The sequence below is a fragment of the Enhydra lutris genome, unplaced genomic scaffold, assembly GCF_002288905.1.
Source record: "Enhydra lutris kenyoni isolate GAN:26980312 unplaced genomic scaffold, ASM228890v2 scaffoldscaffold94, whole genome shotgun sequence".
NCBI classification, from domain to species: Eukaryota; Metazoa; Chordata; class Mammalia; order Carnivora; family Mustelidae; genus Enhydra; species Enhydra lutris.
In genome coordinates this window covers 5,328,390-5,356,174 of record NW_019154178.1, presented here as the reverse complement: position 1 = coordinate 5,356,174, position 27,785 = coordinate 5,328,390, and the positions used below count along the sequence as shown (strand labels likewise).

The 27,785-nt window shown below is 46.5% G+C and overlaps 1 protein-coding gene across 2 annotated transcripts; it reads left to right on the top strand.

Moving 5' to 3' along the window:
• Positions 1 to 21: 21 nt before the first annotated feature.
• Positions 22 to 27,785, top strand: LOC111138949 (CD244 molecule). 2 transcript variants are annotated; one of them, XM_022490977.1, is made up of 9 exons: positions 22 to 93; positions 17,774 to 18,088; positions 18,179 to 18,442; positions 19,823 to 19,930; positions 20,365 to 20,432; positions 22,643 to 22,702; positions 24,531 to 24,593; positions 25,922 to 25,978; positions 27,177 to 27,785. In XM_022490977.1, the coding sequence occupies exons 1-9, from the start codon at positions 33 to 35 to the stop codon at positions 27,255 to 27,257; spliced, it is 1,077 nt and encodes a 358-aa protein (XP_022346685.1). In that variant the 5' UTR covers positions 22 to 32; the 3' UTR covers positions 27,258 to 27,785. The 2 variants fall into 2 exon arrangements, with proteins under 2 accessions (XP_022346685.1, XP_022346686.1); XM_022490978.1 differs by having other exon boundaries at positions 18,164 to 18,442.

Below are 27,785 nucleotides of genomic sequence, written 5' to 3'. Positions count from 1 at the left end.
GAGGAGCCAGCCGACTACTCCGTCCTCTGGGGATGTTGGGACAAGCTCTCGTCCTCACATTCCTCCTGCTCCTCAACGGGCATCAGGCCCAAGGTAAGGAGGCCCAGCCTGGCATGCGGTGGGGGATAGCATGGACTTGGGGCCATAGCCCCCAGGGAGATCAGAATCCACAGCCCCTGCATTATGCCATTTCCAAGGTCACCTGGAAAGGCGATGTTGAGCCGCTCCTGACAGCTCTGGCTAGGGCATACCAAACAGGCTGGCAGCGGGTTGGGAGGTCCTCGAGAAGGGGGTCTAGCCATGCCTTCAGCAATCCAGGTAGCCTGGGGCAAGGAGACTCCTTTCCTCGGGCATCAGTTTATCTTTCTGTGTAGTGGGGAGAAAGTGTCCTCTCTGCTGATTGTAAGATGGACAAAGGAAATATTCTCTAAGTGGCGTGATTACCAGCAGAGAGAAGTGGTCCCTGGGCTTGGGTTTCTATAAGGAATTTGGGTGGTTCTGGAAAGCAGAGACTGACAGATTGCTCCCTGAGGCAGGGAAGCTGAGCAAGGAGGAGGGACTTGACGGACCAACAGCCACGCTACCTGAATGGCCTGGCCCCCTTCCCCCCAGCAGTCTCCAGCAGCCCAGAGACTCCAAGAATGTGGGAATTAGTAGGGAAATGTTGGCTTGGAGCAGGAGGTGGAGAAGGGGGAGGAAGGAGACAGTATCGGGAAGAGCACATGGAAAACTCAGTTTGGGGAGATCTCGGCTGAAGGCTGCTCCCCCCTCCTCCAGCCCTGGAGTCAAGGGTGCTCTGAGATGGGAGTCTGCATTCTAGGTCAGTGGCTTTTCCAGGGGCATCAAGGTGGAGGGAGCGAGCGGAGGACACATTTTGGGTGAACAGGGAAGGAAGTGGGGCACAGGGTAGTGTTGGTCCAAGGCCTGTTAGAAGCCGGATGTAGACACACTGCGGATACTCTTGTGTCCCCCAAGGCACAATCTAGGCTCCAGAGGACTGGGGGAGACAGATGGTTATGACACATGCATTTGTATTTACAAATCTGAACAAATGCAGGCAGAGAAGAGCAGAGAGTGCTGGGACAGGGAGCAGTCAAGAAGGTCTGGATGCCAGAAGTTGAGGGGTCTGACATGATGAGCCGGTGGGATAGGAGACCGGGACTGCCCCAGGTCCATGCTTTGGGGCGCGGCGGAGCACACCCACTGCAGGGAACGTCGGGGTGGGGCGGAGGACGGACCTGGCCCCACCAGGGTGTGGGCGCGGGCTGATGGGCTTTGGCCTTGGGGAACTTCTCTCTCTTCTTGCTACTCCCTGTGTTTGTGGGGTTGGCCTGCTGTAAGCTGACGAAACTGCTGCTCCGCTTGTTTTAATTTTTAAACTTTTATTTTAAACGTTTTTAAACCTTTATTATTTTTATTGATTGATTGATTGATTGATTTTAAGGAAGATTTTATTTATTTATTTGAGAGAGATTGAGAGGGGAGAGAGAAGGAGCGGGGGAGGGGCAGAGGGAGAGGGAGGAGCAGGCTCCCTGCTGAGCAGGGGGCTGGATCCCAGCACCCTGAGATCCTGACTGGAGCCAAAGGCAGACACTTCACCGACTGAGCCACCCAGGTGTCCCATATTTTTTAAAACTTTTAAGATAAAAAGTTTACAATAATAACTTCAGAGTTCCAGAGAAGTTGCAAGTGTAGTACAAAGAATTCTTATATTTCCTTCACCCAGACTCAACAGTTGTTAACATTTTATCACATTTGCTTTATATCTCTCTGTCCCCTTATAGGTATGTGCATATAAATGGATAGTAAGTATGTTAACTAACAAAATTTAAATTAAAAAAATATTAAAAAAAGTATAATGATAATAATTTTTGCTGACCCATTTGAGAGTGAATTTTGTAGCATGATTCTTCTAAGAACATGGGCATTCCCATGTCATATTATATCATATCAGCACAATTATCAAATTTAGTAAATCTAACATTGATACAATCAAATACACAGATCATATTTAAATATTACCAATTGTTCCAATCACGTGCTTTATGGCATTCTCCCCTCCCCAGTGCAGAATCCAATCAGGATCATGTATTACATTCACTTGTTAGGTCTTTTTCTCTTATGTCTTTTATTTTTTTATTAAAAAAATTTTTTTTAAGTAAGCTTCCGCACCCAGCGTGGGGCTTGAACTCACAACTCCGAGATCAAGAGTTGCATGCTCTGTTGACTGAACCAGCCAGGCACCCTGGTTTTCTTTTGTTCTTTTTTTTTTTTAAAGATTTTATTTATTTATTTGACAGAGATCACAAGGAGACAGAGAGGCAGGCAGAAAGATAGGGGGATGCAGGCTCCCTGCTGAGCAGAGAGCCCGATGCGGGGCTCAATCCCAGGACCCTGGGGGATCATGACCGGAGCTGAAGGTAGAGGTTTTAACTATCTTTTAATCTATAACAATTTCCCAGCCTTTCTTCGTCTTTCATGACTTTGACATTTTTGTGAAGTACAAGTCAGTTGTTTTGTGGAAGGCTCCTGAATGTGGGTTTGTGTGAGGTTTGCTCATGTGAGCTGGGCTGTGTTTTTGGGCGGGGCTACAACACAAGCGATGCTGTGTCTGTTTCAGAGCCTCCCATCGGGACACATGATGGCCGTGGAAACTTTTTTTTTTTTAAACTTGGCTTGCTGGAGAATTTAATGAGCATAATATATAAGTAAGAAGCTCCTATCACTCTCGAGGTCTGCAGAACATTTTCAGAAGCCTTCTGAATGCAGAGGAAAAGCCATACGTTTCACAATGGCCTGATCTATCTTCCCTGACACCCACCCCCCATTTCTTGCACGCCCTGTGTTCCTCTCTCCTTTCTTGCCTGCCCTGCAATCAGCATCCCTGACCCACTGCTCCTGGAGCACACTGCACTCCATGGCTTTGCACCATTCTGTAATGCCTTATCTTCCTCCCCGTGGTCTTCATCTCCACTGGACACGCTCTACTGTTAACTCCTTTGTTTTCTTTTCTGTCTCCCAGGCTTCTCTTTACCTCACTGGAATGCAAGATTCTTGAGGCCTGGACATTGTTCTGTCTTGTTCACGGCTGAATCTTCAGCCTCTAGAACAGTATCTTGCACAATTAGGTCTCAGTAAATACTTGCTGAATGAATGGATGGATGGATGGATCCTTTAATCCACAGAATAAAGTGAGAGTTTATCTGTCTATTGGCGAGTTTCATTGGGAGAAGCTGTTCTAGATTTTAAGCATACTTCCTCTGTGGTCTTGAAGAAGCTAATTAACCTCTTGTTTCTCAGTTTTCCATTCATAAGGTGAAGTCAAGCGTGGTGCGTGCTCCACAGGGATGTGTGGGCATTAGGTGAGCTATGGTCTTAAAATACTCTTAGAAAGTTCTTATACCAAGTCCTCCCAAATGTCCCTCATGTTACTCAGTTCTTTGGAGGTAGAGTCTATGTTTCACTTTGTTTAGTTATCAGAGTCAAGAAGAGAGACTAATTTCTTGGCTAATTATTTGAGTCAGAGTGAGTTAGATAATCCTGAGGGGTGCCCCAGGTGGCTCAGTCGGTTAGGCATCTGCCTTTGGCTCTGGTCATGATCCCGGGGTCCTGGGATTGAAACCCGAGTTGGGTTTCCTACTCCGTGGGGAGCCTGCTTCTTCCTCTTCCTGCCCCTTCGTTCTCATGCTTTTTCTCTCTCATGAATGAATAAAATCTTAAAAAAAAAAAAAAAGAAAGAAAGAAAATCCTGGATGAGGGGCGCCCGGGTGGCTCAGTTGGTTAAGTGTCTGCCTTCAGTCCAGGTCATGATCTCCAGCTCTCTGGATCGAGCCCTGCTTCAGGCTCTCTGCTCATTGGGGAGTCTGCTTCTCCCTCTGCCTCTCTCCCTGCACTCAGCTTGTGTACTCTCTCTTGCTCACCCTCTCTCAAATAAGTAAATAAATAAATATCTTTAAAAAAAAAAAGAACATCTTGGATGAGATGATGTTTTATTTATTTTTAAAGATTTAAAGATTTTATTTTTTTATTCAAGAGAGAGAGAGAGCACAAGCAGGGGACGGGGAGAGAGAGAAGTAGGCTCCCCACTGAGCAGGGAGCCCCATCCCAGGACCCTGGGATTATGACCTGAGCTGAAAGCAGACACTTAACTGACTGAGCCACCTGGGCACCTGAGACGATGTTTTAATGGGTGACTCTTTTCTGAGGGTTTTCTCATTGTCATAACTGGGATCTTTGGGAGAATGCAAAATTTTTTAACTTAAAAGAGCAGGTATTCAAGACACTTAATCCTATTATTACATTGTACAATGTGAAATATTCTAAGGTTTTCACAGGGATATCTCCTTCTCAATTCCTAGTCCTTTCCTGATGTGCTTGAACACCTTTGGGCCAGGCCCGGGGCTAGGTGTTGAGAATTCGATGGTGAATCGGTACCTGGTCCCCTCGTCCACAGAGCTAACATCTAGCACAGGACTCAACATATAATTACAGCTGTCATGAGTGCACTACAAAGTGCCCACACAATAGATACTCAAAATGTTAACCAAGTGAATAAATTAATAGTTTTTAGGTATCTTAGAAGCCGATTTTGGGGTCAGATATGTTGAGGAGCAAGGACCTTCAAAATGCTGCCCATAGGAGTGGGCCTGGGCCCTAAATTCAGGTTTGGCTGTGGATTCAGGGGGAACCCACACTGGGGACTGAACGCACATGGCCTGCAGACAAAACGGAAGGGGAGAGCAGCATCTCATGGATTAGCTGTAAGGCACGCTTGCCGGCTGTTCTTACAGACTGTGTTGAAATGTTCACTTCTCGGGAAGGAGCCTCTGATTCTGACTGCTCTGGCTGGGATCCGGGCATGTTCCAAGAAGACTGTAGCTGTTTATCTCTTCCTCACTGCACCTCCCCTGACACCAAGTGAATGGTGAAGCTGTTGGGTACGGGGGACAGACGGGGACTCAGAGGACTCAGGGCTGCAGCATCGTCCTGGGGGGATCCAGTTCTGTAGAAATCGCTCCAAGGATTGCTAGGCCATTGTCTTCATAAATGGACATTTAAAATTTTAATTTTATTTACTTTTTATTATTTTGAGAGAGAGAGAGAGAGAGAGAGAGAGAGAGAGCACGAGCTGGGTGGGGCAGAGGGAGAACGAGAGGGAGAATCTTAAGCACGGTACATACTCAGCACAGAGCCCAACATGGGGGTTGACCTTACCCCCCTGAGATCATGACCTGAGTCAAAATCAAGAGTTGGACACCACCCGCTGAACCACCCAGGGGCCCCAACAGACATTTTTATTAAACTGTGACCCATGTACAGAAAAGCATACAAAATTAAAAACATACATCTCGGGGGTGCCTTGCTGGCTCAGTTGGTTGAGCATCTGCCTTTGGCTTGGGTCATGGTCCCGGGGTCCAGGGATCGAGTCCCGTGTTGGGGGTCCCTGCTCCGTGGGGAGACTGCTTCTTCCTCTGCCTCTGCCTCCCTGTCTCTGTCTCTCATGAATAAATAAACAAAATATATAAAAAAGAGAAACGGACATCTCCATATGTTACTGTTAAATGAACATGCTTGTGTATCTACCACACGTTCTCTCCACTCATTAGCTCTTCTCCCTTTCACAAATACGACCACTATTCTGACTTTTGACATCATAGGTTAGTTTGGCCTGTGTATAAAGGGTGTATATGGTGTGTGCCCTATGTTTGTCTTCTTCTGTTCAGCATCTGATGAAATTTACCTGTGTTATTACTTGCACCTGGTCATTTCATGGCTTTTCAGTGTATGACCATGCAGAAGTTTATTCATCCCTTCTGCTATTGATGAATCTTTCGGTTGTTTCCTCCCCCCCATTATAATAATGGTGCTAGCAGCCTATTGTGCACACTTTTATATATGCATGTCTGTTGAGCATGTCTCTAGGTGTAGAATCATAGGGTATGTGTACAGACTTGCAGTAGATGTTGGCCAACTGTTTGCCAAGGTGGTTGAACCAAGCAGTATATGAGAATCCCATGATGTTTCAGGGCTGCTGGCTTCTTTTTTGAGGTCCTGCAAATGGGAAGTGAGGGTGCAGGTGTGTGGAGCCTGGAAGGCAAAGGCTGAAACCAAGGGAACCACCTCTCTGCAGCCTTCCCGGTATTCTGAGAGAGCGCCGAATCCTAACCACTAGACCACCAGGGAACCTTCCCGGTATTCTGCACGAAAGTCCTACAGTGCACTTGTTTCTGGGCCTTAGCTGAGATGCATTATTGAATTTAATTAATTAATTAATTAATTAACTTCATTAAGCCTTTACTATGTTCCAAGAACTATACAAGATTCTGTTCACGAAACAAAGATGAAACATGTTGATTGTATCCTTAAGAATCTTTCAGACGGGGGCAGCTGGGTGGCTCAGTCAGTGAGGCGTCTGCCCATGGCTCAGGTCATGGTCCCAGAATCCTGGGATTGAGCCTCACATGTGTTCCCTGCTCAGTGGAACACCTGCTTCTCCCCCTCCCACTGCTGCTCTCCCTGCTTGTGCTCTGTCTCTCCAAAAAAAAAAAGAATCTTTCAGACAGAGGAAAACGAGCATGTGCAGCAATGATCATAAAGGGAAGAGTCACCAACAGATGAGACCCAGTTAGAGCACAAAGGGACCTGAGAAAATGGAGATTCCTTCTGGCGGGGAGTGGTGTGGCCCGTGGCCTTGATGCATGCAGAATTGCTCAGGAGGTAGGGATAAGGAGGAACAATAATATGAGTAGAGGGAGAAAGATTGCATAAATGAGCTGATTCAGTTAACTGATACAAGGAGTTGAGGGGCATGGATTGAGTAAGGTCGATAGAGATCAGGGGGTTGCATTGTCTGAGGAGAGGAGTCAGTATGGCCAATGAAGCCCCCAAGTGTGGGGTTAAGTGAAGAAAGAGGGGAGATAAAGTGGGATGTGGGCCCTCGAGGGTGCTTCATCTACTTTATGGTTTTGCCTTGACTGAAGCTGTCCCTGCCCCGGCACTTCTGGGATCTCACTGGGCTCTATTCACTCAGTCCTCAGCAGGTGGCCCCTCTTTTGCCTTCACTCCAAGCCTGGTGGCACAACCCCGAGCTGAGAAAAACCTCAACATCCTTTTGTTGGCTGGTGAAGTACGCTGCTCTGAGACTTTCCCCCACCCCCTCCCAGCACCGGCCCTCACCCCTCCTCCACCAGCAGTCCAGGTCAGAGTTGGCTGAGCTGACTGTGGACAATGCATGGCCTTGGAGGCTGCTGGCCAGATTGTCTCCTTGGCCACCCTCCCTGCTAGTGCCCGTTGCTTCCTGAGGAGGCAATGGAGCCAATCACCTCACCTCTGCTCTCCCTCTGCAGAGCTACTGTCTTACTCCATTTATTCTCAACCACCGGAAGAGGGGCCCCAAAGCTGCTGAACAGTAACAGCAGCAGTGGTGGCAGCCCCAGGGCCTCCCTGACCACCGGAATCTGCTGTGGCCTCTTCCCTCTGAACAAGCCAGTCCTCTTTGTCAGAGTCTCCTCCATCTCTCACTCAGCATGGGCTAACTTGTGAGGAACTTATGTTTTCTTTTTTTTTAATTATTTGTTTCAGGGGTATAGGTCTGTGATCCATCAGTCTTGTATAATACCCAATGCTCATTACAACCCATACTCCTCCCCGCACAATGTCCATCCCCCAGTTACCCCATCCTCCCACCCCCCTACCCTCCACCAACCCTCAGTTTGTTTCCTATGATTAAGAGTCTCTTATGGTTTGTCTCCCTCTCTGGTTCCATCTTGTTTCATTTTTTCCTCTCTTCCCTATGATCCTCTGCCTTGTTTCTTAAATTCCACATATCACTGAGATCATGTGATAATTGTCTTTGACTGACTTCTTTCCCTTAGCGTAATACACTCTTGTTCCATCCATATCATTGCAAATGGCAAGATTTCATTCTTTTTGGTGGCTGCATAACATTCCATTATCTATATCTATATCTATACCTATATCTATATCTATATCTATATCTATCTATATCTATATCTCACATCTTCTTTATCCATTCATCTGTCGATGGACATCTGGGCTCTTTCCATAGTTTGACTATTGTAGACATTGCTGCTATAAACATTTGGGTGCATGTGCCCCTTCAGATCACTATATTTGTATCTTTGGGGTAAATACCCAGTAGTGTGATTGCTGGGCCATAGGGCAGCTCTATTTTCTTTTCTTTCTTTCTTTTTTTAAAAAGATTTTTATTTATTTATTTACTTATTTATTTATTTGAGAGAGAGCATGAGAGGGGAGAAGCAGACTCCCTGTGGATCTGGGAGCCTGATATGGGACTCGATCCTGGGACTCTGGGATCATGACCTGAGCCGAAGGCAGTTGCCCAACCACTGAGCCACCCAGGCGCCTGGCTAGCTCTATTTTCAACTTTTTGAGGAACCTCCATACTGTTTGAGTGGCTGCACCAGCTTGCATTCCCACCAACAGTGTAGGAAGGTCCCCTTTCTCCATATCCTTACCAACATCTGTTGTTTTCTGACTTGTTAATTTTAGCCAGTCTGACTCATGTGGGGTGGAATCTCATTATGGTTTTGATTTGTATTTCCCTGATGCCAAATGATGTTGAGCACTTTTTCATGTGTCTCTTGGCCATCTGGATGTCTTCTTTGCAGAAATGTCTGTTCATGTTTTCTGCCCATTTCTTGGTTGGATTATTTGTTCTATTTTGAGAAGTTCTTTATAGATTTTGGATACTAGCTCTTTTTTTTCTTTTAAGAGTTTATTTATTTGACAGACAGAGATCACAAGTAGGCAGCGCGGCAGGCAGAGGTGGAGAGAGAAGCAGGCTCCCCGCCGAGCAGAGAGCCCGATGCAGGGCTCGATGCCAGGACCCTGAGATCATGACCTGAGCTGAAGGCAGAGGCTTAACCCACTGAGCCACCCAGGTGCCCCTGGATACTAGCTCTTTATCTGAAGTCATTTGCAAATATCTTCTCCCATTCTGTCAGTTGTCTTTTGGTTTTGTTGATTGTTTCTCTTGGTGTACAAAAGCTTTTTATCTTGAAGAAGTCCCAATAGTTCATTTTTGTCTTTGTTTCCCTTGCCTTTGGAGATTTTTCTAAGAAGAATTTGTTCTGGCTGAGGTCACAGAGGTTGCTACCTGTGTTCTCCTCAAGGATTTTGAAGGATTTCTGTCTCACATTGAGGTCTTTCATCCATTTTGAGTCTGTTTTTGTGTGTGGTATAAGGAAATGGTCCAGCATGTGGCTGTCCAATTTTCCCAACACCATTTGTTGAAGAGACTGTCTTTTTTCTAATGGATATTATTTCCTGCTTTGTCAAAGATTAGTTGACCATAGAGCTGAGGGTCCATTTCTGGGTTCTCCATTCTGTTCCATTGATCTCTGTGTCTGTCTTTGTGCCAGTACCATACTGTCCAGATGATTACAGCTTTGTAATAGAGCTTGAAGTCCAGAATTGGGATACCACCAGCTTTGGTTTTCTTTTTCAACATTCCTTTGGCTATTCAGGGTCTTTCCTGGTTCCATACAAATTTTAGGATTATTTGTTCCAGCTCTGTGAAGAAAGTTGATGGTATTTTGATAGGGATTACATCAAATGTGTAGATTGCTGTAGGTAGTGTAGACATTTTAACAACATTTGTTTTTCTAATCCATGAGCATGGAACATTTTTCCATTTCTTTGCGTCTTCCTCAATTTCTTTCATGAGTGGTCTATAATTTTCCAAGTATGGATCCTTTGCCTCTTTGGTTAGGTTTATTCCTAGGTATCTTATGGTTTTGGGTGCAATTGTAAATGGGATCAACTCCTTAATTTCTTTCTCTTCTGTCTCATTGTTGGTGTATAGAAATGCAACTGATTTCTGTGCATTGATTTTTATATTCTACCACTTTACTGAATTTCTGTATGAGTTCTAGCAGTTTTTTACTGGAGTCTTTTTGGTTTTCCACATAGGGTATCAGAAGTTATGTTTTCATACTGGTGTTTCTTGTCTCCCCTTTTGGCATCTAAGCCCTCCAGAACAGTGAATGAGTTGCAGCCCCCAGCATATAGTACCTTGTCCGTTTGCTTTTCCATCATTTCTTCCCCACAACATCCTGCCCCTATCCCCTTCCAGTCCTGCCCCACTCTGACCATCCACCTCCTCCCCACATCAGGCTGGTGAGGGCTGCAGAAGAAGTTCCATACCACAGATCAACTCCTGATTCAGAGCCTCCAATCTCCGCCAGGCCCCGGGTATTCTGGGAATCCTTGTTTCTGACCCTCAGCATCTCCCATTCCCCAATGAGAGAGGATTCTAGACCTTCGCCGTCTTGTTGAGGGCCAGTTCTATGGTCACTGGCTCCGTCAACCCACACCGTCCTTCTGCAAGCAAGCACATGCCAGTGAGGGGTTCCAGCCATCTGCCAACCATTCCTCAATGTCAGAGACACTAGTGAGGGTTTCCCCAATGTCAACCACCTTGTTTACTCCCATAAGGAAACCCATCCACCTCTTGCTTGGCTTGTCCTTTCCTGTGTGCTCTGGACATCACCACTTCATCCGTGAGGCCAGCCAGGACCTGCTTCTCCCTGATGACATCTCTGACCTTTCTTTAAACCTCTCTTTTTCTGCTGGCTTTCCACTCCTAGTTCATTTCCTTTGCATTTTATTTTATTTTTAAAAGATTTTATTTATTTGTTTGAGAGAGAGACACACACAGCAAGAGAGAGGAACACAAACAGTGGGAGTGGGAGAGGGAGAAGCAGGCTTCCTGCTGAGCAGGGAGCCCGATGTGGGGCTCTATCTGAGGACCCTGGGATCATGACCTGAAGCTAAGGCAGATGCTTAATGACTCAGCCATCCAGGTGTCCCTTCCTTTGCATTTTAAAAACTATATTGCAATGCCACCCAGTTTTGTCTTCTTGTCTTTTGTCCTCTGTCTTCCTTTCCTCTGTAACTCCTTCACTACTCACACTTCATTACTTCACTTCTAACACTTCCACCACCAACTGTGTGGGGGTTTTCACAAGCAGTTCTCTGTAACACTAGCTAGGTGACCTATAATTCAACTCAATTCCGACACTGTTTGCCCAGAGATAGCATCAGATCCTGCAAGTTCAGGGCTCAGTCCCACAAAACTATGCCTTCCTGCTTCAGATGCCAGTCTGGTTGTCAAGCCCTGGTTGTGCTTCTGACCAACAGGTTATAGATCAAAAGACCTACAACCAAGATAGAATGGTTTGATTAATATGCTGGAGCAGCTCACAGAACTCAGGGAAACACCTATGTTTACCAACTTTTTAAGGGATACGATAAAGGGTACAGATGAAGAGATACATAGGGCAAGGTCTGGGGGAGGGGTCCCAAGTGCAGGAGCTTCTGTCCCCATGGAGTTGGGGTGTGTCATCCTCCCAGTGGGATGTGTTTACCTACTTAGAAATTCCCAAAACCTGTGCTATTGGGATTTTATGGAGGCTTCCTCATATAGGCATGATTGATTGTTACCTCTGTCCCCAGCCCTTGTTTCCTCTCTGGAGAATAGGGAGTGGGGCTAGTTTGATGACTACCAACTCTTCCCCACATTATGTTGTCACAAATGACATCTTTATGCATTGTGTGCCTATTAACATAGATTTATAATTGTTGTTTTAAGCACTTGTTTTTTTTCACATTGTAAAAAACAGTCACAAACCAAAAATGCAATAATACTGGCTGTGATAGTTACCTATGTAATTCCCTTTAGCACTGTTCTCCATGTCTTCACGTGGCTTTGAGTAACTACCTGGTGTCTTATCTCTTTAGGCATGCCTAAAGATCTGTTAGGAACAACTCCCAGTGTTTCTTTGTCTGGGAATGCTGTCATTGGTCCTTCATTTTTTTGCAAGATAATTTTGTTGGAGATAGAATTCTTTTTTTTTTTTTTTAACCACTTTTTTTTTTTTTTTAAGATTTTATTTATTTCTTTGGCAGAGACAGATCACAAGCAGGCAGAGAGGCAGGCAGAGAGAGGAGGAAGCAGGCTCCCTGCCGAGCAGAGAGCCCGATGTGGAGCTCGATCCCAGGACCTTGAGATCATGACCTGAGCTAAAGGCAGAGGCTTTAACCCATTGAGCCACCCAGGCACCCCTGGAGATAGAATTCTTAGTTGATAGTCTTAACAAGCTTTCAGAACTTTACATGTGTCATCTCACTGCTTTCTCCCTCATGGTTTCCGAAGAGAAACTGGTTATATCTTGTATGTAAGAATGTATCTTGGTATGAATCTCTTGTGTTTAACTTAGTTGGAGTTCATTGAGTTCATATACACATTCTTGGATGTGTATATTCGTGTATTTTATTGAATTTGGGAAGTTCTGGGCCATTATTTCTTTCTGCCCCTTTGTCTCTTTACTGTCTTTTTGGGACTCCCATTATGCACATGTGGGTCTATTTGCTGGCTTCCCTCTCATCTCGATGTGCTGTTGAAGCTCTCCAGTGAACCTTTCATTTCAGTTATTATACTTTTAAGCTCCAGAATTTCTATTTGATTCCCTCTTATAATTTCTATTTATTGATATTTTCTTTGTTGAAACATCAGTCATCTGGATTCCTTTAATTCTTTGTCTATAGTTTCTTTTGGCTCTTTGAGCATATTTCAGACAGTTGATATAAAATTTTTGACTAGGGGTGCCACGGTGGCTCAGACCTTGTTATCAGTTCAGGTCTTGATCTCAGGATCATGAGTTCAAGCCTCATGTTGGCTCCATGCTGGGCATGGAGCCTACTTTAAAAAAAAATTGCTTTTCTCTATTAAGTCCAATGTCTATGACTCTTCATGGTTACTTTCTTTTTCTCCCTTTTAAATAGGCCACACTTTCTTGTTTATGTGTTTTGCTATTTTGTTTGCTAGTCTTTTGCTTAGGATTTTTGCACCCATGTTTCTGAGTGAAAGAGCCTTTGATTTTCTTCTCTTGTGATATCCTTGCAGATTTTGGTGTCAAACTAATAAATATGTTAACCTCATAAAACAAGTTTGGAAGTATTATCTACTTCTATTTCTGAAAGCATTTGGGTAAGATTGGAGTTAAATCTTTTTAAATATTTTGTAGAGTTAACCAGTGATGCTAACTAGGTCTGGAGTTTACTTTGTGAGAAGGTTTTTCAGTATAGATTCAATTTACTTCGTAGAAATTTTCTATTTAATCTCAATTTTAAAATTTACTGATGGAAAGCAGTTTATAACTCTTAAGATCTTTATATCTGTAGGATCTGTGGTGATATCTTTAAAAAATCCTGATATTGCTTATTTGTATTTCTTTTGATCAATCTAGCTATGCATTTACCATACTTTGATTTTTTTTTAAAGATTTTATTTATTTATTTGACAGATAGAGATCACAAGTAGGCAGAGAGGCAGGCAGAGAGAGAGGAGAGAGGAGGAAGCAGGCTCCCTGCTGAGCAGAGGGCTCGATCCCAGGACCCTGGGATCATGACTTGAGCTGAAGGCAGAGGCTTTAATCCACTGAGCCACCCAGGTGCCCCCCATACTTTGATTTTTATGAAATAAAAGAAATGGCTTGTTGATCCTCTGTTGTATAATTCTTCCTTCCTTCCTTCCTTCCTTTCTTTCTTCTTTTTTATTTTTTTTTAAGATTTTATTTATTTATTTGACAGAGAGAGATCACAAGTAGACAGAGAGGCAGGCAGAGAGAGAGAGAGAGAGAGGGAAGCAGGCTCCCTGCTGAGCAGAGAGCCCGATGCGGCACTCGATCCCAGGACCCTGAGATCACGACCTGAGCCGAAGGCAGCAGCCTAACCCACTGAGCCATCCAGGCGCCCTCTTTCTTCTTTTTTTAAAGATTTTATTTATTTATTTATTTAATACAGAGAGAGAGAGAGAGAGAGAGAGAGAGAGCGAGAGAGAGAGAGAGCGCACAAGCAGGGATAACAGCAGGCCTAGGGAGAGGAAGAAACAGGCTCCCCACTGAGCAGGGAGCCTGACTTGGGGCTTAATCCTAGGACCTTAGGATCATGACCTGAGCTGAAGGAAGATGCATAACCAAATGAGCCACCCAGGCATCCTGTATAATTATTTTCCATCTCCCTTTTCTCTGTGTCCTTTCTGTCTGTCTGTCTCTCTCTCTGACTCTTTTTAAAAAAGATTTTATGTATTTATTTGAGAGAGAGGAAGACAGAGAGAGAGAGAGAGAGAGAGAGCGTGCGCACGGGTGGGGGGGGTAGTGGGAGAGGGAGAGGGAGCAGCAGACTCTGGGCTGAGCATGAAGCCCAACGCCGGGCTCAATTCCAGGACCCTGAGATCATGTCCTGAGCTGAAGTCAGATGTTTAACTGACTGAGCCACCCAGGTGACCCTGGCACAATGTCATTTTTGCTGCATTGTATTCAAAAGGCCAGCCCAGTTACTGGAGATAGAAAAGTGAGCCTTATATCTTTGATGATGAGTGGAGCTACAAAGTCACTTTGCAAGGGGCATGGCCATTTTTGCATTCTCTCACACTGATTTTCTGCTGGAATTCTCAAACTTTAAATTTTAATTCCTTGAAACATTAAACATAATTACAGAGTTATCTAGATGCTCCTTGAGCCTAATTCTATTGGTTATTTTTTCTTTTAGGTTTTGGACATGTTTCCTCTCCTTATTCTTGTTTGTTTTTTATTTCATTTTGGACATTTGCATGCAAATTTGCAAATTTTAGAAATAATTTAATGCTCATGTTGATGTTATTTTCCTCCAGGAATAATTTATATTTTTATTTTTTTAAGATTTTATTCATTTATTTGACAGAGAGAGAGCACAAGCAGGAGGAAGGACAGAGGGAGAGGGAGAAGCAGACTCTCCACAGAACAGATAACCCGACTTGGGGACCCTGGGATCATGACCTGAGCACAAGGCAGATGCTTAATCAGTTGAGCCACCCAGGTGCCCCTGAAGATTTTATTTGCTTATTAGAGAGAGGGAGAGAGAGATGGTTGGAGGGGAATGGGCAGAGGACGAGGGAAAGAATCCTCAAGTAGACTTCATGCTGAGCCCAGAGCCTGATGCAGGGCTCCATCTCAGAACCCTCAGGTCATGACCTGAGCCAAAATCAACAGTTGGAAGCTTAACCAACTAAGCCACCCAGGTGACTCAGTATACCCACTTCTTCTTAACATGAGATCCTTGAACTCTGTGTTCTTTTAGTTCCTTGAGTTTATTGCAAGCCTTCTGGGAATGGGAGTCAAAAATGCTAGCCTCACCTCTCCAAGTTTCCTCCTTCCAGATCTTCGTCCTGTTATATTTCACTGCTTTATTAGCTCCCTGATGCCTTTAGCAATATGCTTTTATACTTTGCCCATTTTTTCCCTAGTTATTCTCAGTGGGAGGGTTGGTTAGCATGTCTTAATGTGGTCTTCATGATCAGAATTAGATTTCTTTAGATGATTATTTATCTCAACTGTTAAGAATAAAACAGCTATGCTGTGGAATAAAAGTATGTTCTGCTTTCAGATCACAAATTCTTTGGAGTCAGGAAACATGTCTGATACACAAAGGGGCCCCAACTCTTCAGGGCCCTGGTCACACTCTGGATTGTAACCAGTGGGGATTGATCTCAGGCTTTCTGTGCAATGCGTCATTGTGCCTCTTGCATCTGTAGGACCATGGGAGACAAATGCACAGTCGGTTTCTGGTTTGGCAATGGACAGAGCCAGTTCAATCATGGAAATATGAATGGGAACCCTATGTGTGTGTGTGTGTGTGTGTGTGTGTGTGTGTGTTTAAAGATTTTATTTATTTATTTGACAGACAGACATCACAAGTAGGCAGAGAGGCAGGCAGAGAGAGAGAGGGAAGCAGACTCCCTGCCGAGCAGAGAGCCCGATGTGGAGCTCTATCCTGAGATCATGACCCGAGCGGAAAGCAGAGGCTTAACCCACTGAGCCACCCAGGCGCCCCTTTTTGTTTTTTTTTTTAAAAGATTTTTTTTCCTATGTAGTCTCTACACCCAACGTGGGGCTCAAACTTACAACCCCGAGATCGAGAGTCTGGTGATCTCTTGACTGAGCCAGCCCAGTGCCCGGAACCCTATGTATTTTATTCTTAGGAGTGTCAAGAGCAAAGAAATACAATCTATCAACCGAATAACTTCTTTCTTTCTTTATTTTTTCAAGTTTCTTTAGTTATTTACTCTGACTCCTGAGGAAATGCCAGGGTGAAGATGTGGTTGGGAGTGAACATGTTTATAACGCAAATGGATATCTAAAAATCCCCCTCTCCATTGCTCTCCTCCCAATGTCCTCCATCTTAACAGATCTGTTCATATAACAATCCCCGTATCCTATTCTCTCCTCCAAATACTTTCTGACCCTCCCCGGTGGACCTTTTCATTTCCAGCATTTTCTATGTGACCACACAGCTTCCCTGCCAAAAATGGCCACTGGAACTTCCATTTTTCTTTCCTGACTGCACTGGTCTTTCCTCGGGGAGGCAAAAACTAGCAGCTCTATGTCACAGCCTCATTTTAATTAGCACACATCTTGATCTCTAGAGAGGACAACCATGGGCATATATCAAGGCCGTGTAGTTTTATTTTTCTCTAATTATTCTTAAGGGAGTAATTGCTGTGGAGACTTCCTAGTGACTACAAAACTGGCAAACCTTAATGAGAAATGACCCCAGTTTGGTGTGTTAAGTGTTACAAGAGAGGATTATGAATATAGCTCTATAGGAGGACAGGGGAGGGAACTATGAGTTCAGTTTGGAGGGTTCATCTTACTGGGTTTGGCCCGTTCAGAATTTCTAGCAGTCACCGGTAGTTGCCTCAGCTCTGTGGGGAGGGAGTCACATCAGATAGTGTTTATAACATTATGGTTAAAAACGCCTCCTCTACAGCCTCTAAATTGACTGGATTTCAAGCTCATCTTTCTTGCTTTGTAACTTGGGCTAATTACTTTTCAGTAATTTCTACTCAGTTTTTTTCCCACCTGTAAAATAGGGATAAAACTCTTACAAGGTCATTGTTAAAACACATAGTTAAGGGGCGCCTGGGGGGCTCAGTCGTTAAGCATCTGCCTTTCGGCTCAGGTCACGATCCCAGTGTCCTGGGATTGAGCCCCGCATCAGCCTCCCTGCTCACCAGGAAGCCTGCTTCTCCCTCTCCCACTCCTCCTGCTTGTGTTCCCTCTCTCACAGTGTCTTTCTCTGTGAAGTAAATAAATAAAATTTAATAACAAAAACAAAACCAAGAAAACCACATAGTTAAACATGGTTAATATGTTTTTTTTTTTAAGATTTTATTTATTTATTTGACAGAGATCACAAGTAGGCAGAGAGGCAGGCAGAGAGAAAGGGAGAAGCAGGTTCCCCGCCGAGCAGAGAGCCCGATGTGGGGCTCGATCCCAGGACCCTGAGACCATGACCTGAGCCGAAGGCAGAGGCTTAACCCACTGAGCCACCCAGGCACCCCGCTTAAAATGTTTTTATATAACTTTACATAAAAGTGTTTTATAAACTTTATATAAAGTATTTTATAAATTTTACATGAAGTGTTTAAAGCCTGCTGCCCCACAGAAAGAAGTCAGGGGGTTTTAACTATTTTTAGGGTTGGTGGGCTCCTTCAGAGGAGGGGCACAGAGCCTGGGGAGCGGGGAGGCAGGAAAGGGAAGTACACTTCCAGGTTCTCTCAGCCTCTGGTCTCCTCACACATGCCCCCTTCCTCTTGGCTCAAGGGAAGTCATATCCAACTGCCTGCTATGCTCAGGGTGGCGCCCTTCCTGCGGCCTCCAGCCTGGGTTCTCTTTTCTGGAATCCCTAGATTCTGCTGAACCTGTGGTCGGACTCTCGGGAATGCAACTCTCCCTACAACCCCCCACAACACAGACAAAGCACATAAACTCTGTTAAATGGAAGATACAGAGGAACTCAACTTCAAAAATTTCCGTGATACTGACTTGGAAGAATAAGACTAAAGTGTGGACTAATGATTTAAAAGAGATCTTCGATTTTAGGGAAAAGAATTTAACTCTTCTCATCAAAGCAGCTCAGCCGAGGGACAGTGGCCTGTACCTCCTGGAGGTGACTGGTGACAGTGGGGAAGTTAAGCATCACCAGTTCCAGGTTTCTGTATTTGGTGAGTCCCTAGGACTGCTCAGCCTGCTCCTCTGACCCCCTGCAAGGTTTTTATTTCCAGTGCCTTTCTGACCAGAATCTCTGCTTCCAGATCCCATAGGGACCCTTGAAGCAGTGGGGGAGACGAAGGTCCTGGGTGGAGGGAAATGCCAAGTGTCGCTGTCCTGCTCAGTCTCTGGAGGTGGCAATGTGAGCTATGTTTGGTATAGAGGGAAGGAGCTGATCGAGACCCCAAACAATCTCAGCAAACTGGAGGAACAGATTGATGTCCACAGCTTGGAAAACTACACCTGCAACGTCAGCAACCCAGTCAGCTGGGTAAACCACACCTTCTCCCAGAGCTGTGACAATAAGCGTGAGTGGAGCACTTTACACTAATAGGGGCTGAAAATGTTGGACCCCATAATCAGACTCATGCCAGAGATGCTTTGGTATAAGACCCTTTGGTTGCCTCCTCAAGTGCCTTGCAGCCCCTCCCTGGGGTGGTCCTGGTCTCTGGGCACAGAGTTCCCATAAGCCAGGTGTAGCTTAGTCTGAGAAGATTGTTATCCCCAACAAGAATCCTAGGAGATGTGAGTTTTCCTTTATGTAAGGAAAGCTTAGTTGTTTGGTGGGTCACGGCTCTGCCCCGGCTGCTGGTCATCACTTCCTTCCTCTGACAGACGGGTGGAGACCTGTTTCCTCCTCCCAGGGAAGGGTAACTTCCCCGAGCCATGTAGTTCCCCAGGAGGTGACTATGGGGTACAACAGTGCCCTGGGTCATGGGAAAGTCAGTTTGTTCACAGGGTTCCTGGGAGAGTTCTTGGTTTATTGCCTATGGTCATCCTAAGACTTATCTTGGGTTAAGTTTGCAACAATTTGTATCAGAGGAATAAAGACTTAATGTGTCATCAGCAAAGGCGTTACAGGGAAAAACCTACTTGCTGTCCCTGTCCTTAAGGAGTTTACAGCCCAATACGGGCAACAAAACTAGGCATTCCTAGGCAAAAAAAGCAACCAACAAGCTGAAGCGATTTGGAGTGACAAGGACCCTGGCTTTTGGGTCATGTCAGCTAGGGTTTCATTACTCACTAGCTCCGTGGTCTCAGGAAGATTCCTTACCCTCTCTGAGCTTCAGTTTTTCTCTTGGGTAAAGTGGGGATAAGACGTATTTCCCAGGATTGCTAGTAAGAGTAGGTGAGGTTATGCTTGTGAAGAGCCTCACCAGCGAGCACCTAGAACGCGGAACTTCTTCCCCTTCTTCCCTTGTCGATGGGCTCCCACGTCATGCTACGCCTACCACACAGATAAGGAATGTGGAAGTTCAAACGAGGAAGGGGAGTGGCAGGAAGGGGAAGGGAGGGCTGCCGGGCCCAGAGTGGGGTGCAGTGTTTTGTTGAGTTAGCAAAAGAATGGGTATACGTCCCATTTGCTGTGCCCGATGCTTTACATATATTAGATCATACGATCTACCCCCTTATGCAGATAACATCATCTCCTTTTATAAGTGAGAAGATGGAGGCTCAGAGAAGTTGAGGAAGTTGCCCAAGGGCACAGAGCCAGGCCTGTCAGACATTGGTATCCATGCCCTTAGCATCAGTCAGGGGAAGTCACCCAACTGTGGGGAGACAGGGTTGATGGTGCGATCAATGGGGTGCAAGGGGGGAGTGCAGGTCTGAAACAAGTCCTCTGGCCAACAGGTGGGAAGGGGGAGAGAGAGGCTGAAAGCTCAGGCCTCGTGCTTTCCATGTCCTAGAACACACCTTTGTGGACTACTTGGTGTTCATCGTGATTTTTCTAATCATCCTGCTCCTGGTCACCCTCACCTGCTTCTGTGTGTGGAGGAGGAAGAGGAAGCAGTGCCGTAAGTGCGGGTCCCCAGGAGGTGCTGTTGCCTGACCTGACGTCCCCAGTGGCACGCGCCTGGGAGCACAGCACCTGCTTTTCCTCTGGAGCGTTGGGACATGTGTGTGCAGGTTTGGGGGAGGGAAAGCTGCTGGGCCCTTTTTCCCAGGTCATACCTACTGAGGGACCTCGGGGATGTTTGCAGGCCAATGTGCAGATTTAATCTGCAGGGGGCTGGTTTGTTGGGGGGCTGCCCAGCCCGATGGACTGCTCTGTTGCCTGGTTGCTGCCCCTGTGGGCATCCTGGGGAGAGCACTAATCTGCCTCCTTTCTAGAATCTTTCTCAAGGTCTTGGCCATCTGGGATGGAGGTGGGACTGTGAGAAGCAGAAGCCTGGACAGGATGCCCTCTGGAGGTCTCTGCAGCTCTGTCTTTGCTGCTTTTCTCCCACAGATATCGTCCCAGGGGAACCTCTGACAGTTTATGAAGACGTCAACAACTTGCAAAACAGGTGTAATCAAGTACGGTACAGGAGGGGCTGGGGGTCTCTCTCCATTAGCCTGGAAGATGCTTCTGGGAGGATGGTCGTTAGGAGAAGGGAGACAAAGGGTGTCACATGAGTGTCTTCTTAGAGTGGTCCTCAGCCCTCCCTTCTGTCTTCCCATCACCCTCCTGGCTCTGGCTGTGGAGGACAAGCAGAAAACAAGGGAGAACCTGCTGAGAAGGATGGAACCCAACAAATCCACAGAAGAGGGCAGAATGCCGCTCTTGCCTCCCAGGGTGATGGCTGCCTGGTGTCCTTGTTTCTGCCTAGTCTCCGTGGCTGCGCTAAGGCCCAAGAAGAATCCAGCTTCCTTGCATTTTGTGTCTGGCCACAAATTCTCATGCCCATGCATGTCCAAGTTTACTTTTGTGGGTCCCTCTATTGTTGCCCTGGGTGTGGTGGAAGCCAGTCTGACCAGCCAATGCATAACAGTGTTGCAGCTAGCTCAGTGGTCTGCGTCCACAGCATTTTGGGAAGAGGCCTGAGTCTGGCTGAGATGTGCGAGCGAGAAACCAGTTTAGCACAAAACTGAGGAGCCAAAGTGGCTTCTTCTTCCGAGAATCTATGAAGAACCTCTCCAAGCCAGCCTCTGCAGGGAGTGGCCAGTTCTGCCGGCCTGCAGGGTGGAGCTGGGGAGGGCCCTGTAGGGCGCAGCTCCACTGCCTGCCCTTAAGTAGGGCAGGAAGTGGTGACAGGCCTAAGGGAAAGGCAGGGCCTAACTGCCCAGCCAGGAGCGGGGGAGGGAAGGGAAGGGCCCTCTTCCCACCCCCATTCCTTGAGCTCCACCTGAGGCAGTGAGACAGAAAGTCAGAGTGGTGGGATCTCCCGCTTTATCACAAGTGTGAGGCCTTGTGGAACAGGCAAACCTCTTCCCTCAGGTCTGGGCCCCATGGGAATCAGGAATCGGGGCAGCTTCCCCGGCCCGTTTCCTTTCCCCATTCATGGAATATTGGGGTGTGAGACACAAAGGAGACTTTGTCTCTCCCATCACTACCAGCCACTGGGACGAATGCCTGAGAGCAAATGTGTCTACCTACAGCTAGAAGCCCAGATGCTTGCGACAAATTGCCTTTCCTCCCACAAAATGAGGATGACTTTAGGTCATCTTCTAGGTCATCAGCATTTAGGTAAATTCAGGGGAAGAGTGGAAAAGAGCTAGTCAGAGGATAAGAAATCTCTTGGGCTCTGATGAGTGCTGTGAAGTGTGTAAACCTGGCGATTCACAGACCTGTACCCCTGGGGCTAATAATACATTATATGTTTATAAAAAAATTAAAAAAATATATAAAAAAAAGAAAAAGAAAAAAAAAAAAGAAATCTCTTGGGGATTTAGGCCTCTGCCTCTGACTTGGGAGCTCCTCCCTCCATGGCCTCATCCCTTGCTGGCTTCTCCCTATGGGTTTCGGGGTTTGGTCTGAAGGCCTAAATCTCAAGTTCATGTGCTCTTACTCTGGGGCCCTGTTCTGACCTTTCTAGAGACGCTCCACTCTCGTTTCTTGCCAGATGCCCATGACTCTCGAGCTCCCAGGACAGCAGGCTTTTTCCTGATCCTCTGTGCTCCTTCCTCTTGCTGACCCCCTCTTGCTCCCCGTTCGAGCCCAACCTGGCAATAGGCGCTCAGGGGTAAAACATCTCCAACTCTGACTCCTGTGGGCAGGAGGGGAACAGGAAAGGCATGGTCTCCCTGCCTTTGGCCTCAGTCCAAGGCTTCACTCAGCTCTGCGGCTGCCCGGAGGCTGACATCAGGCCTAAGGCAAACTCTGCACCAAGGCTGGATCTAGAGAAGGGGCTTTAAAACAGTGAAAGCCTCTGAGGTAGGTGCAGGCCCTGAGGTGAGGCTCAGATAACAGCCCTGCTCAGGGCCCGGTGGTTACGTGGGAAATCTGGCTGAGAAGTCAGCAAAGGCAAGTTTCTAAGTTACTGAAGTAAAGCCGATGATCGGAGCCCCTGTGGACAGGGTCACCCGGTGCAATCCCTTCACACCTGGGGGGTTCCTTGCATGGGACAGTAACTACTTCAGTGTGAGTCGCTCTCTCTACTGTCGCTCCCTATCCTGGGGTGACTGATGACCACCTCCTTCACTAGCTTCCAGGCGCCCCTCTTGTTTGCTCTGTCTCTCCCCACCCAACCCCAATCTGGACAGACACAGCCATCCGACCGTGTGCCCCTTTACTCTTTCTTGTGCAGATGCAGAGGCAGAATCCCCCCGGAGAAGGAAGCACCATCTACTCCATGATCCAGTCGCAGGTACCACTATGGCTTCTGGAATCCATTCCAGGCCTGTCTATGGCGCTTCCTAAGGCCTTCCAGAAGCTCACACTCCTGAATGGCAGAAAAGAGCTTGGTGCTTCTAGGGTCTAAAGGACGGCGTGGCTTCAGCTGCATTAAGATGTTGGGAAAGATCTCTGTGGCTCTGGAGTGTCTTGGCAGAGCTGAACAGAGCTTGAGAGTCTGATGTAGCTCTTCATTTCCCTTCCATGCCTGGCAGCAGGCGTGGCCCAGACAGCCCGTAGGGGGAGGAAACTTGTCAGGGGACTTGGCTTCTGCTTTCTCTTCCCTGCTACTTCCAATACTTGGGGACCATGTAGTGTGTTTGTTTTGTTTTGTCTTGTTTTGTTTTCATTTCTGTTCCTTATAATACTTGTTTTCAGGGAAGAATGTGTCTGGGTTGTCCTCTTTTATCTTATTATGCCTTAACAATAACAATTTTTTAAAAATTTATTTATTTGATAGGGATACAGAGAGGGGAAGCACAAGCAGGGGAGAGAGGCAGAGGGAGAGAGAGAAGCAGGCTCCCTTCTCCCTGAGAGAAGCAGGAGAGAGCCTGCCATGGGGCTCTATCCCAGGACCCTGGGATCATGACCTGCACCGAAGGCAGATGTTTAACTGACTAAGCCACCCAGGCGCCCAACAATAACATTTATTATATACTTACTATGTCTATTTTCTTCATGAATCTCACAAAACAGCCTCATGGACTGGGTCTAATACAACCTCCATTTTGCAGATGAGGAGACAGACACAGATAAACTAGTGTGTTCCAGGCCACAGAGCTGAGCTAAAGGGCTTCTGAGCCTCCCATCCCCCCTGCCCTCTCCCTGTCTCCAACATTCTGGGGTTATAGAAATTTACCATGAACTGGAGAAGAATCCTCTAATTTTGACAGCTAAAATGACATTTTTGATAACCCAGGCTGGGGCATCTCTCTCAAGGGAAACACTGCCTCTTGGTGGCTAGTGATGAAAAATTTCTAATAAATATGACATTTATTTTGTATTTTTTAAATAATTAAGTCCTGAAGCAGTAACCTCTTCGGTTTGGTGGCTAAGCTGCTGGGCAGAGAAAATCCCTGGGGGATAGTGATAGGCTTCAGAGAAAGAGCAAGAAAAGGAGGAAGAGGAGAAAGTGGGAAGAGGGAAGGGGAAGTTGGGGGGGTGCCCCCTCCTGCTCCCCATGAGATCATGTGATTCACTGACAGTGGATCAAAGTCCAAGAGCATTAAAGAGAGATGTAAGAGTGACCAATACCTGCTAGTTTTCTGGCTTTAGTCACATTGGATTCCCACAAGAGGAATCTCAGTAAATGCAAGGGAGAGCTCATCTCAGACTGAGATGTTGAGTGAGAAGGAGCCTCTTCCTCTGGGGTTCCTGAGAAGGAAGATGGCTACCTTTCTCTGAGGACACCTGGTTCAGGTGCAGAGAAGGAAGGCATGTTGCCAACGGGAGGCATTGAGGTGTTGAGGAAAGACCTCCGGTGAGTCTGGGGTTTAAATCCTGCTTCTACTGTGAATATACTGTCTGACTTGGGCCATTTACCTTTTTGGAGCCTCATCTGTAGAATGGGGCCGATGATGATCATTCCTTTCATGTAGGTGTATCGTAAGGGTTAGGGGAGAACACTTATACAGAGTAAGTGCCATCAGGTTGTCTGACCTCCTGGGTCCAGGGTTCCTTTCACTAGTGCTTAGAGATTCTGTCTGGGCAGGGTTGGGGGGAGGGGTGGAAGAGATGACCTCCCTCCCTAGGATTCTGTTGGATCTATGCTTCTGAAAGGCTTTTATTTCTCTTCTTCTTAGTCCTCGGCTCCCACATCACAAGAAACAAATACATTGTATGCGCTGATACAGCCTTCCCGGAAGGTGAGTCTCCTCCTCCAGTGCTTGGGAGGCAGGTGTGGATCTGCGCGTGCACGTGAGCTTGCCGAGTATGGGTGCACTGCCCCGTGAGTTGTCTTCCCTTGTGTGTATCTGAGCAGATTGGGTTAAATGGCTGGATTTAAATGTTAATGGGCCAACTAGAAATGCTTTTCCGATTCTGTTTGGAGAAAAAGAACAGCTCTGAGACTAAGAGAACAGCGGATTAAAGGTGTCTCTAGGAGTTTCTATGGGACAAGGACAATCAGACAGAAAGGTGGTACTTTGTCCAGAGAGACCACGCCATCCTTAGTAGGCCAGCTGAGGCTATGGAGAGATACTAGAGGGGTTTCCGAGGTGGGAGAATATAGCCCAGAGCCAGAGGAGTAGCCCAGACCTAGAGAGACACAATGTTGACTTTCAGGAAACCGGATAAGGTTCTAGCCAGTCATTTGCTGTTTGGTGAGCTGAGGCAACCCATCACAGCCCCCTCAAATCCCGCTCCAAGCTGAGCTCACAGCTCTTTTGTGAACCTGGTGCCCATGGTGATCTTTTCACCTTGAGTGGGAGGGGAGTTGGAAGAATGGTATTTCCAAGGCTGGAGTCACAGCTGGATGACATAAACTTAACACGGTACGGGAAGTTGGGAATATGCTGAACTGGGGGAGTGTTGAGTACATCGGGTCAAGGTCAAATGGGGGAGAGGTTTAAAACAGATTTTCAGACTTTTTATTCACCTGCCTTCTAATATGTCATTCAGTCCCTCAAGATCCCACCATGAGAGACAGTTACACTTCAGTTCTATGCTGCAGGGCATGGCGCTAGGGTCGGTCACAGGCACCACCGTCACGTGCTTGCTGCTGTTAAGGAGACTCTACCGAGTACTGCGAGTGCCTCTGAATTCCAGTGTTTCTAGGGTTTCACCACGGTCAGGGATGTGTGTGCCAGAAGTGCTTACACTAGGGGTGTGTGTGTGTGTGTGTGTGTGTGTGTGTGATGTGTTGATGAGATGCATGGTCTGAGGACATATGCGTATGTGTGCGTGCGCTGGGAATGTGTGTGAATGGATCTGAGAGGTATGTGGGTGCGGGATACCAACTTCTGACTCGGGTTCAGAAATGTCAGGTCATATGTAAGTGTGTATTGTGCCTTCTCTGGAAACCATAAACCCCATTACTTACTCTCGGGGTAGAAGATTTTATTCACCCCTGGCTGTGGGTTCAGGGATTTTTTTTTGAGGGGGCCCTGAGTCTCTTTGGGGACCTCTCACATTAGTGAGGAGTGGGACGTTTCCTGACTTGAAGTTAAGCACTCTTTACCCTCTGAATTTCCAGTCTGAATCCAAGAAGAAGAACCAGAGCTCTTCCTTCAGTTATACCATCTATGAAGAGGTGAGATTCTAGAGCTCCTTCTGAATGGGTTCAGGGCCCATAGAAAAGCCTTGAAGTTGAACACTTGTGAAAAAGCCATGCATAGAGTCTCAGAGTTGTAGAGATTTTAGGGATCTTCTTTTATTTTTTTTTAAGGATTTTATTTATTTGAGAGAGATAGACAGCATACAATTGGGGCGGGGGTGTGTGTGTCCCTATTTTCCATTCCCTAAATGGCTTCAATGGAGCCACCAGGCTCAATCGTCACTTTACAGTGTCCATTCCAGAATCAGTGTAAGATTATCTATGCCCCAGAATGGTTCCCAATTACTTGCTAACTTTGGAAAATCATTTAGATATATTTATCTTCCCTTCTCTGCACCCTTGTCCCACACACCCGTGGAAAGGAGACATGTCCAATGTACAGCCCCCAGCTGGGGAACTAGCTGGAGGACAGCCCTAATTTAAAATTCAAGCTCCCTAATAAGAGATAAGAGTCCAACCCTAATACATTCTCTGACATTGAATTAAACCCTTACTTTCCTTGGACCTCAGTTTCTTCATCTCTAAAATGAAAATGTGGGTAGGAACATCCCTGGGGGGCACCTGGGTGACTCAGTTGGTAAGTGTCTGTGGCTCAAGTCATGATCTCAGGGTCAGGCTCCCTGCTCCTCCCTTTGCCTCTCAATGGTTATTGAGGGTGTATGATGTGTTCGGTAGCCTGCTAGTGGCGTCATGTGACTTATCTCATTTAATCCTCATAGAATGCCATGAGGTAGATATAATTATACTTCCCATTATACCCAGAAGAATTTGAGGCATGGAGGGCATTCCCACCCACTAGCTTCATGGTACATCGGAGCTTCCACCTGCAGCCCAATAAAGATGCTGCCCGTGGTCACAAGGGAAAAGGTAGGTGGGTGCCTGCTCGAATTCCTGGCATTTCAGCTGTAGCCCCACATCAAAGCCAGCTGGACAGCCCAGGGCTGTAGAGGACACCGTGTGGGCCAATGCAACCTAGGGCTGGGTCATTGTTAAGAAAACACTAGAATTGGAGCCAGAAGAACTGGTTTCAAGCTCCTCCTTTACGTTATTTGTTCTACAACTCCAAGCTTCATTTTCTTAATCTGTAAAATGGGGGTAATAATTGATGCCTCTCAAGGATGCTATGAGGATCTCCTTGCGGGAGAGGGTCTAAAGTTCCTCTTTTCTTCCGCAGGTTGGAAAGACACAACTCAAAGCCCAGAACCCTGCCCGACTGAGCCACAGGGAGCTGGAGAACTTCTGTATATATTCCTAGTTGCTGTAGCTGTTCTCCCCTCCCTTAACATCCCAGCGTTGCTTTGGGAATCAGCGCAATGGATGATACCACATGAGTTTACAGAATGGTGCACAGTCTAGAGAGGACATGGGAGTTTTTTATAGTCTATGTCTTGTTTCGAAAATGATTTCTAGTAAGAGCGAATCTGTTAAATAATATCTCTAACTTACAGACTGGATGAGAATGAGTAGACCGTTGGGTAGTTCATCGTAGACTGCAAAGCAAGTCGACCGCCACACAGCAAGTTTATCAAGTGCTATGCCGATGCAGGCTGCTGTTATTACTAGCATTACGATCCCTTCCTCTGGTTTTCTAATGTGTGACTCATCTTTCCTCCTCTCTAATCGGGAAAGACCACGTTTCCAGACTCTCCCCTTGCCCAGGCCCATCTTCCAAAGAGGGAGGAAAGATAGGGTGACTCAGAGAAAGAGAAACAGCCCCCCGCCGTGAGGATGGACTAACCAGCTGTGAGCCACAGGCAGCTTCTCCAGGAGGCCCGGGCCTAGG

What these genes read in the sequence shown, in the direction of transcription:
- LOC111138949 (XM_022490978.1), top strand. Translation starts at nt 33, where the DNA reads ATGTTGGGACAAGCTCTCGTCCTCACATTCCTCCTGCTCCTCAACGGG. An exon ending in GAGGAAGAGGAAGCAGTGCC is followed by an intron (nt 19,931 to 20,364) that starts GTAAGTGCGGGT and finishes TTTCTCCCACAG; the next exon opens with ATATCGTCCCAGGGGAACCT. An exon ending in GTTATACCATCTATGAAGAG is followed by an intron (nt 25,979 to 27,176) that starts GTGAGATTCTAG and finishes TTTCTTCCGCAG; the next exon opens with GTTGGAAAGACACAACTCAA.